Here is an 11091-nt window from a genome sequence, read left to right on the forward strand (position 1 = left end):
ATATTAAAGTCGGATTAAAAAATTAATGTGATTTTCTTCTAGGTATTTTCCAAAGATCAGAACTTTTCCTCACCTAATTACCTCTTCCGATTTGTAGTACCTTTGGCATCGCTGACGTACCTGTAATCAGCTTTCGAGCAAAGACCCTAAGCATCTGCAACTGCAACTGCATCTGCAGTCAATGAATGCGCTTTTTGCGATTTGCGGTCTCCGCGGCATTGTGGCTTTGTGAGTCAAGGCCACGCAGGCCTTTGGATCACTGAACCCCTCCGCCCAGCGAAACCAACCCATCATCATCACCAGTAGTTATCATCATAGTCGGTTAGTCGGTGCTATTAAAAGTGCTATTAAAAGTGGCAGCAAGTGCGATAATTATGGACACCGCTCAAGAGCAAGCTGCATAGGCAGTGAAACAGAAACATCAGAGAACCAAACGTTCTAATTGAATGAAAAGCTGTGCAGCCATGAACCCCAAATCTCGAATAAAATGTTATTATAAAAACTAAACATTAACCTAAACTTAATCTGCGCTTTAACCTTAGCTTACCAATCATCGGTGTTTTGATAATTGCTCGCTTATTTATAAATCCCAAATTGATTCGTGATTGATTACTTATTACTTATTTCTCTTGGGCTTACCCCCGGCAATATTTCAATTGAATTTTGTCGTCGTGACATATGTTTGTTTGTTCTCCAAAGTGAAACGTTGTTGTAAGTTGCATTTCAGGTGGTTATTTTTTCCTTTACATTGCCTTTATAAACTATTATAAATTATAAACTCTGGAAAACTTTAATTCGATCAGCCAATTGGCGCTCTTACAATTTACACACATGACTTACGTATACGTAACATTTTTAGTAATTGAAATTTAAAAACAGATCGTCACACATTTTAATTGTCACTGAGGGGCGGTGTAGATTAGCTCAGTTAATTGTCGGATATTTAGAGATTGTATAAGGATGAACGGGGTTTTTAGTGATTACTTTTATTAACTTAGCTCCCAATTTAATCCTGGTGATAACATAAGTGGAATATAGAACATGGAAATTGACAACTTTAGTTGAATACTTATATAAAGTGTTGTTAAAATCCTAACATAAATTTAGGCGAATGCCAAAAATGCAAAAAAATTAGAGACATACCTACCATTAAAAAATAGTACATTTTTAAAATAATAAAAAAAAGTTTACAAACATTTTTCCATATTTCAAAGTTTTGTTGTTGCAATTACAAAAAGCCCAGGCTTTTTAAAAATGATGGATATATTTTTGAAATAATTTTATAAACTTTTTTATTTTAAAAATTAAAATTTTTGTTTTATTTGCAATGGAATTTATATCAACGACATTTTTTTCTTTTTAATTCTTTTAATTTAATTCCTAACCCCTGTAGACTACGGTTTTTATTTTGGGGGAGATCAGTAAAAAACCCATTTAAAGATCGCAAAACTGGTCTGAGAGGGGATTTTTCTCTGTTGCTTTTAAGATTCGTAGATTTTTTCAGTTCAAATTGGACCTTCGCTGGCGATGGGTTTCGTGTGAAAAAAGGAGGATTACACCTGTGTGTCCACCTGTATCTGTGCTTTCTGTTTCTGTTTCACTGTCTGCATCTGTGTGTGTGTTTCCCTGCGTCGACAGCGCTGCCTCGGGCTGATCGTGCCGCCCACTCGCCCACACGACGCATCGGAATCTGCCGACGGCGCAGCGGCAGCGTTACGGCGTTTTTACTTTTTACCGTAGCTACCCAGCTACCCAGCGGAACTCATCAAATTCAATACGAAATATTTTAGTCGCCGAGTTCAGCTCAACGCCGATGGTTTAGACACTGAGCCACAGCTCGTTAAGCCGAAAGTGGCGTCTGAGTAAATAAAATAAAAATAAATAAAAATAAACCAAATAAAAACTTAACCAAATAAAATAAAATAAAAATAAATACAACATACATTGTACATGGTACATGAATCCCATTTTGTTTACCATCCCCAAAAGCGATCCCAAAAGCGATCCAACTGCAATTGCAGCCGTGTAAATGTAAATGATTGCGAGCAAACAGAAACAAAAACAAAATAAACGGCAAAACGGCGATTAGAAAACAAACAAACAACAAAAAAAAAAAACAAACAGGAGGAGCGAATAAGTGAGAAATCAGGTAAAGCTGGAAAATGGAAAATGATTTAAGAAAAACGTTGAAGAAAATCGGTGGAAGTGGGGGATTTCCCAAGCAATTTACAATTACAGCATTCACATATGCTGTAGATGTATATGTATCCCCCGTATGTGTGTGTGTCAGTGTGTATGTCTTGCTCTTTTACTAATTTTATTAACGACATGTAAATTAAATCAAATCCGCTTGTTTGACCATTTCTCTCGCTTTTTAGTGCATAGGGTTGTCAAAAATATCCAGAATCTAGTGTAGTTATCAAAATATCATCATAAAAGGTGAACATTTTAACAGAGGTGATATGATAAAATCATAAATATATAAGATACATTTTTCCTAGTGAAATTACTTTAAAAAGTCGGTCCAAAAATGTATTTTCCTTACTCGTAGTTTTCTGTGTTTTCTTACCCATTATGTGCAGATATAAAAATTAATAAAATACAAAATTATATTAATTGCTACATTTCGACAACCCTTTTCTTAAATCTCGACAAATTTCGGTGACAATCTCGTACCATCCCTGGCTATTTGTCAGGCCCAATTAATTATAATTAGGCCGGAATATATTTAAGCAAATCGTATTTAATTTATTCTAATTTCGGTTGTTTTCAAATTTTCTGCGGCGTTTTTTTTTTGCAAAATGAGATCCGTGTTTTTCGTTGTTGCGCTATTGCTTGATTGCCCGAATTAGTGGTTCGTTTATCATTATTTTGATCGCCGACGTATAGAGATTCGTACCCTTTACTTGTAGAGTATATGGGAAATGGGAAAAGAATCACTTCCGATCTTCGGCGAGCAAAATCAGAACAAAATCTTTCGTACATATTTTTCTAATACCATATTTCCATAGTAAATGAAGATATATAAATATTTTGTTTAATGACAGCGAATAATGGGTATCTTCTAGTCGACCATGCTTTTCTTTATTTATTTTTTGTCAAGTTTTGTTTTGCTAGTCTGTTTCCAAAGCTTCTGCTTTTTTTTGATTTGCCGGAACTTCCGCAACTTGGAAACAGGTCTGCAGAGAAAAAAATGGGTTTTTAACCGATTAAAAAATATAAACAACAATTTATTATATAATTTAAAATACATGTAACATCGTGGATTACAATGTGCGAAATTGTTTGCCGTGCACAATGATATGATTTCCAGCCTGCGTTCGTGTGTCTAAATATTTTTAGCGGCTAATTTTACCATTGAATTGTGCATAAATAAATCCGAGAAGAAAAGTTTTGTCGTTTTTCTGTTTTTTTTTTTTGCCCGGCTAATTGTATTTAATTATTTCCAATTTAGTGGCCCGACTAAGGCAGAACTTTGTTTGTGTCACGGCCAGACTTTCGGAGCCCCGTATCTTTGTATCTCTGTATCCGTATCCGTGTATTGGCGTTCGTATCTGCGATTCCACACTCATATATCTAATTGTATCTGTCATAGACATGCAATTAATAACGTAAATGGGTAATTTGGAGCGCCATCGCTTGTTCGATTCGCCTGTGTGAAAAGTTTTGTCAAACCAGCCGGAAATGAGCGAAGCAACATTGGGGAAAACGGCCCGAAAAAATCAGACAGAGATTAGAAAATTAAATAATAGCACAATTATAGAGAGTGGGTAAAAAACGATAGGCACTCGCCAAATATTTGGTAATAATCGCTGTAATTTTTGTCATTTGTTTTTTATTCGTTATCGCTATGATTCACATCGTGGGAAGAGTCAAAATTGTTATTTGGTACACAGAGAAATCATTCAACCCAGTCAGCATGACATTTCGAATATAAAAGTAATAATTAGTTGGCGGTTTTAATGAGAAATCGGGTTTTTTAGAGAATGATTTTCAGCCACATTTGATGGGTTAAAAAAACATTTGCATAAAATTGTAGTTAAATTTCTGTCTAATCTAATTTCGGTTTTTTTTTTTTTAATTTTAACCCTTAAGATTAAAAATCGTAATATTTATATACACCCGAAAAAAATACAGTTTTTCTGAGATCTAAGTTTACGCACTTGCGATTATAATACAGATGATATATGTATTCTTCTGTTACAGTGATCTCTCTCAAAGCAGTGAAATAATAAAGGTGAAATTTTTTTTTTCAAATTGAATGTATACTTTTTTTGGGTTTAAAATGTTTTAAATGGTTAATTACCAATACTTTTTCGCAGTGCCCCACTCCTAGTTTCGTATAGTCATGCAGTGGGGACCTGAACATCTGAACAAATGCTTCCTGAAGTTGCACATGGCCATAACCATCGATTAGGCTGGTTAGTATGCAGTACTGGTACTGGTAGTACTGGTAGCGCTGGTAGTACCCATGGCTACCATACTGCAAATGGAAATGGTGATTGGTGGCCAAATAGTTGTTGACGTGACCGATCGACGATCGACGGCTTGAGTTGGCTTGGCCTGGCCCCAAATGACCTCAATAGTGTTTCTTCCTTAAGTGGGTTCAACGCACGTCTGATTGTATGTTGTTTTCATTGGTTCGTCGTTCAAAAAGTGCACTAAATGCAGAACAGAAATTGCAGTTTCCCAATGTCAAGTGCACTCCAATGACGATGCTCCACAATTCTTCACTATTTATGAGCCATAAGTTGTGAGACTTTAAATGAATTAGTGCAAAAGTCACGCTTTCGGCATTGCAAATCTATATATAACATAGATGTAATATAAATTTATTTAGCTTTAAGCCGCAAAGTACAAAAAAGTCGAACAAAACAATAATCATTTAAGCAAGCATTTATCACTAAAAAACAAACATTGTTTTTTAATTTATTTGAATTTTCAGTTCTGGTTAAATGATTTGGGTCAACTGAGCACCCATTTAACTTGCAAATAACTTTGGCTATAAATACAAAGTATAGAAAATAGTTCGCTGATTCAGCTCGACTTTCTTTGTGAAATTCGATAATTGTTTAGAGGCCCTACTGTACTGTAAATATCCAAATCCAAATCCAAGTGTGGACTTTGTTCGCCATTAGCTTTCTATGTATTTTTCTACTTTTTACTCTGCGTCATCGCACGGCGGAAGTTGGAGATTAAAACGGTCAGTGCTGCACTTTATGACCAAGATGTTTGGGTGTGTTTGAGTGTTCGTTCGTGTGTGATCTGTGATCACCTGTCAAGGTCAATTAGCTTTGTCTAATTTTGGGTAATTTTAATTTTGTTAATTGAAAGAGGGAAATGGGGAAACCACCGCCAGATAAATATATATTTCTATTCTCCATTCGAAATGAATAGACAAAAAATTATATTATAATGAATTCGGGTTTAAAAGATGTTTACAAATTTTATAAAGCTATTCTCCATTATAACATATTTTTTTAAATTTATGTATAAATAATATTTATAAAATAGAAATAAATGAATTCAGATTCAAAAGATTTTCAGAAACAAATTATATTTGTGAATTATGGATGAATAAACAAAAAATAATACTTTGGAGTTTTTTTTTTAATATAGGTATAAATATAGATTAACCGAAAATATAGATGATCTCTAAAATTTTGGTTGTTACTCTTACAATATATAATAAATACTGAAATTGTTTTTTTGACTTCCCAACTTCAGTGCGTGTCTATATGTTTAGCTACAATCTGCTTAATTAAGGTTCTTCAATTTTTAGGCATTCCCTTGGGCGAATTCTTGGCGATAAGGTTAATGCGCTTGACACGTGAAGTTGCCAATGGAATGGGGGAATAAATGACATATAGACGGGTGGGCATATGCTTTAAGCCAAAATGTGGCAACAATTGTGTAAACACTTTTGACGAACAAAAACAAAAACAAATGCACTAAGCAAAACAATTAAAAGCTACAACGCAAACGCAACAAAATGCGAAACAAAAAGGCAAGTGAAAAAATGGCAATGTCGTCGCTGTCTGGGATTTCCAAATCCCAAGGGGGTTCAAAGATAAAGTCGAAGCTGCAGACCCGGAGATTTCGATTTCGAATTCGTTCCTACAGATCGGAGTTCCACTAATTACATTTCGCAATAGAATTTCCACTACAAACTGGCTTCATTAGCGGCCTACAAGCGGATGCTGGAGTGGGGTTTTTTAAGAGTAAAAAAAAGAGGGGCACGAACACCTGTCTTCCAAAGATAACAGAACTTCCCCACCGAAACGCCGTGATAATAATAATAATAATAACCTTCAGAGATCGCATGTTGACGTCCCACTTTGATTGACTTTGACTTCTCTTGAAGTGAAATGCTGACACAGTTAAAAAAAAATAGTTAATAAAAGTTCATAAGACCACAAAGAAGTACGCCAAAATATGGGAACTTAAATACCTTATTATCAAGTAAACGAAGTAATGTACCTTTAAGGAAAGACAAAAAAAGATAATAAGACCAGATAAAAGATTAGCAGTGCAAAGAACCTTGTTAATGGACTTTTAATTAAATTTATCAATTCCGTGTTTATGACAATTCAATTTAGATAACAGAGGCTAATTAACTTTTGGGGAGACGAGGGGCTAGACTACATAAATTACCCTCGAAAACGCTAAAACCTAAACTAAGAATAAAGTAGGTCATTAAGATCTGCTTAATTAAAGACACGAGCTAAGGTCTAGACAACTTATATGTATGTAGAAGAGCTCTATAAATGAGCTCTAAGAATGAACGAATAAATCAATGAATCTTTCTGGTCGAAAATCGGAAGAGTTTTAAATTAATTACCGTTTTTTTCTAGACTTATTAATATTAATTATTTATTAACATACAAGTTTTTCAAGTTTTTTATGTTAAAGCATTTCTAACACTAGTTTGAATTATGTTATTTCATAAATTTAGAACTTTAATAGAGGGAAATATCTTATTTCATAAGTGTTATTTAGTTTTTAATTTAATTTAATAATTATTTTTTACTTATAGATTCTTTTTAGCAGGATGTCACCCAAGGACGGCAGCCTGGGCGATGCCAAATTCGCCAAATACACGGTGAATCACGAGTCACCGCCACCTAATCCCAATCCCACCCCTCCTCCAACGACCACGACGACACTTTCCCCCAGTGTGGATAAATCGAAGGATAAGGAAAAGGATAATGTCACAACGACCCCGCCCGTGAAGCGATCGTGGCGGGAGAAGATCCGTCTGGTGGCCAACAACGTCACCGTGGAACCGATCCTGGCCGCCTACATTATGCCCAGCGTGCTCTCCAATCTGGCCACCCAGAACCTCAACCTGGAGAAGGCCTGTCGGGTGAACATGGCCTACGGAGACGAGGTGTGTGATGCACTCACCCGCCGCCAAACAGCCAACTACACACTGTAAGTGATTTAACTAGCGGGTGTATAGAAAACCCATACTACAGTGATAAAAAAGTGGTAAAACCGAAGATTTCATAGGCAATTAATATATTTTTCATCCATTCTAAACATTGATTAACATATGAAATTATTTTTTTAATGATCTTAAATATTGCTGCTATAACATTTTTCTAAAGTCCAAATGCCCAAATGTAGGCAGTGTTATAATTGATTTTACCTTCTCTTTCTGATTTGTTCTGTGCTTTTAGGCACCGATTTATATTTTAGATTTTAAAATCTACCTTTTTGATTACTTGCTTAAAAATAAAATTCAAATTGTTAAAAAGACAAAGGGATTTCCTAGCTTCCATACTATTATTTAATAATATATCCTTTTATTTAATTTGTATTTATTTTTATTTCCCAGTGAGGAGGAGACCGTGCAGCAGATGGTGGCGAGGATGGCCGCCTGGAAGACGGTGATCCAGTCGCTGTTCCCCTGCCTGCTGATCCTGTTCTGGGGCTCGTGGAGCGACCGCCACCGCCGGCGGAAGCCCTGCATCCTCATCCCGGTGGTGGGCGAGTTCTTGGGGGTGGTGGGCCTCATGCTGTGCGTCTACTTCGAGAAGGCGCCCATGGAGGCCGCCGCCCTCACGGAGGCCATCTTCCCCTCGCTCAGCGGCGGCTGGTTCACCATGCTGATGGGTGTCTTCAGCTACATAGCGGACATCACCACCGAGGAGGATCGCACGCTAAGGATCGGCATCCTCAACGTTTGCTTCTCGGTGGGCGTGCCCATCGGCATGGCCTTCAGCGGAGTCCTGCTCAAGTGAGTTCTGATTTTTCTTGAGATTTTATGCCTTTTTTCCGTTTTCAAAATATTGAAACTTTGTTTGTGATTTCCAAACAGCCTTTCAGGCAACTGCTTACTGTTCAAAACTAATAATCTTGACTAATATATAAAGTTTGCCCAAAAAAACGGGAGGTAGCCATAATTACCCAGAACGGGTTGACCTAAAAATCTAAAAAAAAATAATTATTTTGGAAATAATAATATATAAATAATAAAGGGGTAAATTCTTAATATATTGGATAATTTCAATAAGAAATAAATTGAGTAATCAGATAAAATATCAAAATTTGTATAGTTTATACGTTTACAGAATCGAAAAGACCACTTATTAAATTAAAATTCATTCCAGGCAAATTGGCTTCTATGGCGTGTTCTCGATCTCGGCCGCCTTCTACGTGATCGCCTTCGTCTACGGGTTCTTCTTCCTGGAGGAGCCGGTGGCGCGGCCGGAGAAGAGTGCCGGCGAGCAGAAGAGCCTGCTGGCCGACTTCTTCGACAAGGAGCACGTGGTCCAGACCTTCCGGGTGGCCTTCAAGCGGGGCGAGAACCAGCGCCGCAAGCGAGTGATCCTGCTGATGATCGTGGTGATGGTGATCATTGGTCCGCTGCATGGCGAGATGGCTGTGACTTACCTGTTCACCCGCTTCCGCTTCAACTGGTCGGAGGTGGAGTTCAGCTTCTTCTCCACCTACGCCATGTTCACCGGCCTCATCGGTGTGATCTTCTGCGTGGGCGTGCTCTCCCACAAGCTGAACATCGATGATGCTTTGGTGGGTGTGCTGTCCAGTACCTCGAAGATCCTTTCGTCCTTCGTCTATGCCTTTGCCACGCTGCCTTGGCACATGTACTTGGGTGGCCTGGTGGAGATCTTCAATGGCACTGCCTTCATAGCGATGCGATCGATAGCCACCAAGCTGGTGTCCAAGGACGAACTGGGCAAGGTGAACTCGCTGTTTGGGGTGGCGGAGGCCCTGATGCCCATGGTCTTCGCCCCCATGTACACCACCCTGTATGCGGCCACCCTGCGCGTCCTGCCGGGAGCCTTCTTCCTCCTGGGCGGCGGACTGACCCTGTTCTCTGTGTTCATATTCCTGTGAGTAAACAGTAAATCCAAAGATTTCATATTCAATTTTAATATTTTTCAACTTTAAATATAAAAGTATTACATTTAACAATTAATGTATGTCTGGCGCCCTTATCCTAACAAATTTGTAAAAGTGTAAATGCCATTTGCTTATGTTTATTAATACTTATCGAAATGGGGAAGAAATTTTAGAATCGGACCACTCAGTAAAAAGTTATGAGCAAAAAAAGAAAGAATAGAATGCAAGCAGTGCAAGCAGTTGATTAAATACTTGCATAACATCATCTCCCTCCCTCTAGCTTAGTAACGGGTATCTGATAATCGAGGTGATCGAGTAATCTTTGGATTAAATATACATATATTTATTTTTACTACGCCATTTTTGATTTAATTCAATTAATACTATCTATAATCTCCTTTTAAGATGGATGTACCGCTTCCAGGTGCGCCAGCGGCGGAAACTGGCCTCGCCGGATGCGGAAAGTGCCGCCAGGATGTCCGTCAAGGATCCGAATGGCAATATCAACGCCATCGAAGCCTTGGCTCTGGCCAGTGAGGCCAAGGGCCAGATGAACGGCATAGTGGCCAATGTGATACACGAATCCTTGGAGCACAGCGAACCGTCCACCCAGCCACCATCCACTAATAACACCAATATCACCAGCGAATCCAGGGGCATCGAGAATCCAGGGTTTGTTCAGGAGGAGGTCAAGGTCAAGGATTGTTAGGCGAGATGAGAACGGGATCGATAGCGATCATATCCCATCCTCATGTATGTACATACTCACATTCCGCTAAGGGAATCGGGATCAGGTGAGCAAGTAACCGGAAAGTGATTCGAAAAATAAAGAATTTCCAGTGTTGATAAATCGGATAAAGAAGTGAGATGATAATCGAAATTTCGATATATCGATTGAAATTCTCCAGTGAATTGAACTTGCCGCGAATTATTCTTGAGCCTGCACATAGTCCCAATCCCAAATCCTAAACCTAAATAATGTGTACAATTACAAAAATTATTTTTTTTTTATTTAGCCATAAGCTTCTAAATGTATTTCCGTTTTCGTTGTAATTATATCGTATGCTACTCCGATTTGTTATTTTTATAATTTCTTTTTTTGCCTAGCTGTAAGGAGCGTTAAGAAGAATTTAATAAATGTATCATTGTCCGAAGCGAGTGGTTGATTTTTACTATTACACTAGCTAACAAATTAAAATAACTGAATATAATAAATGGTCTTTAAAAAATTAAAATAATATAATTTTAGAATTTATTAAAAAATGCAGGTAGGTAAAATATACAACAAATATGGAAATAATTATTTTGTAGGCTAATGTTTTTTTAGCCATCGTAATCAGTGTTGCGGCAAACAATTACACACACAAATGGACTAGTTGGCGTTGGGTTAAATGGACTTCTGGCCGCGAGCCTATCGCTCTCTTCCTGCACATAACCAGGAAAACAGGATGCCAGGAATCCGGGGCCAAAAGGACGAAGGATATCGGACTGCGGACACGGAGCACTGAACAATTGGTTTGCTCATGTCGCTGATAATTGTCGATTACGTTGCACAAAACGGATGCGTTTTGTATCTGTATCTGCCCCTTGTTGCATGTACATATGTATATGGCATGTGGCCTTAGCTATTGTTGCTCTTTTTCGCGGCATTTCGAGGCATGAAAAGGTTCCGAGTGCATTAACTGTGTGATAAGGGAATCCACCCTATTGTAAAATTATTGC

The 11091-nt window shown here is 37.8% G+C and overlaps 1 protein-coding gene across 1 annotated transcript; it reads left to right on the forward strand.

Annotated features, from left to right (window-relative positions):
- The first annotated feature begins 1779 nt into the window (after positions 1-1779).
- LOC108056145 (probable peptidoglycan muropeptide transporter SLC46) lies at positions 1780-10527 on the forward strand. The gene is made up of 5 exons (XM_017139840.3): positions 1780-2149; positions 7037-7434; positions 7841-8242; positions 8616-9359; positions 9775-10527. Exons 2-5 carry the CDS (start codon positions 7052-7054, stop codon positions 10076-10078), a joined length of 1833 nt encoding a protein of 610 aa, XP_016995329.2. The 5' UTR covers positions 1780-2149; positions 7037-7051; the 3' UTR covers positions 10079-10527.
- The last annotated feature ends 564 nt before the right edge of the window (positions 10528-11091 follow it).

This window comes from Drosophila takahashii, chromosome X, assembly GCF_030179915.1.
Source record: "Drosophila takahashii strain IR98-3 E-12201 chromosome X, DtakHiC1v2, whole genome shotgun sequence".
In the NCBI taxonomy this organism is placed as follows: domain Eukaryota; kingdom Metazoa; phylum Arthropoda; class Insecta; order Diptera; family Drosophilidae; genus Drosophila; species Drosophila takahashii.

What these genes read in the sequence shown, in the direction of transcription:
- LOC108056145 (XM_017139840.3), top strand. Translation starts at nt 7,052, where the DNA reads ATGTCACCCAAGGACGGCAGCCTGGGCGATGCCAAATTCGCCAAATAC. An exon ending in TTCAGCGGAGTCCTGCTCAA is followed by an intron (nt 8,243 to 8,615) that starts GTGAGTTCTGAT and finishes AATTCATTCCAG; the next exon opens with GCAAATTGGCTTCTATGGCG. An exon ending in TTCTCTGTGTTCATATTCCT is followed by an intron (nt 9,360 to 9,774) that starts GTGAGTAAACAG and finishes TCTCCTTTTAAG; the next exon opens with ATGGATGTACCGCTTCCAGG.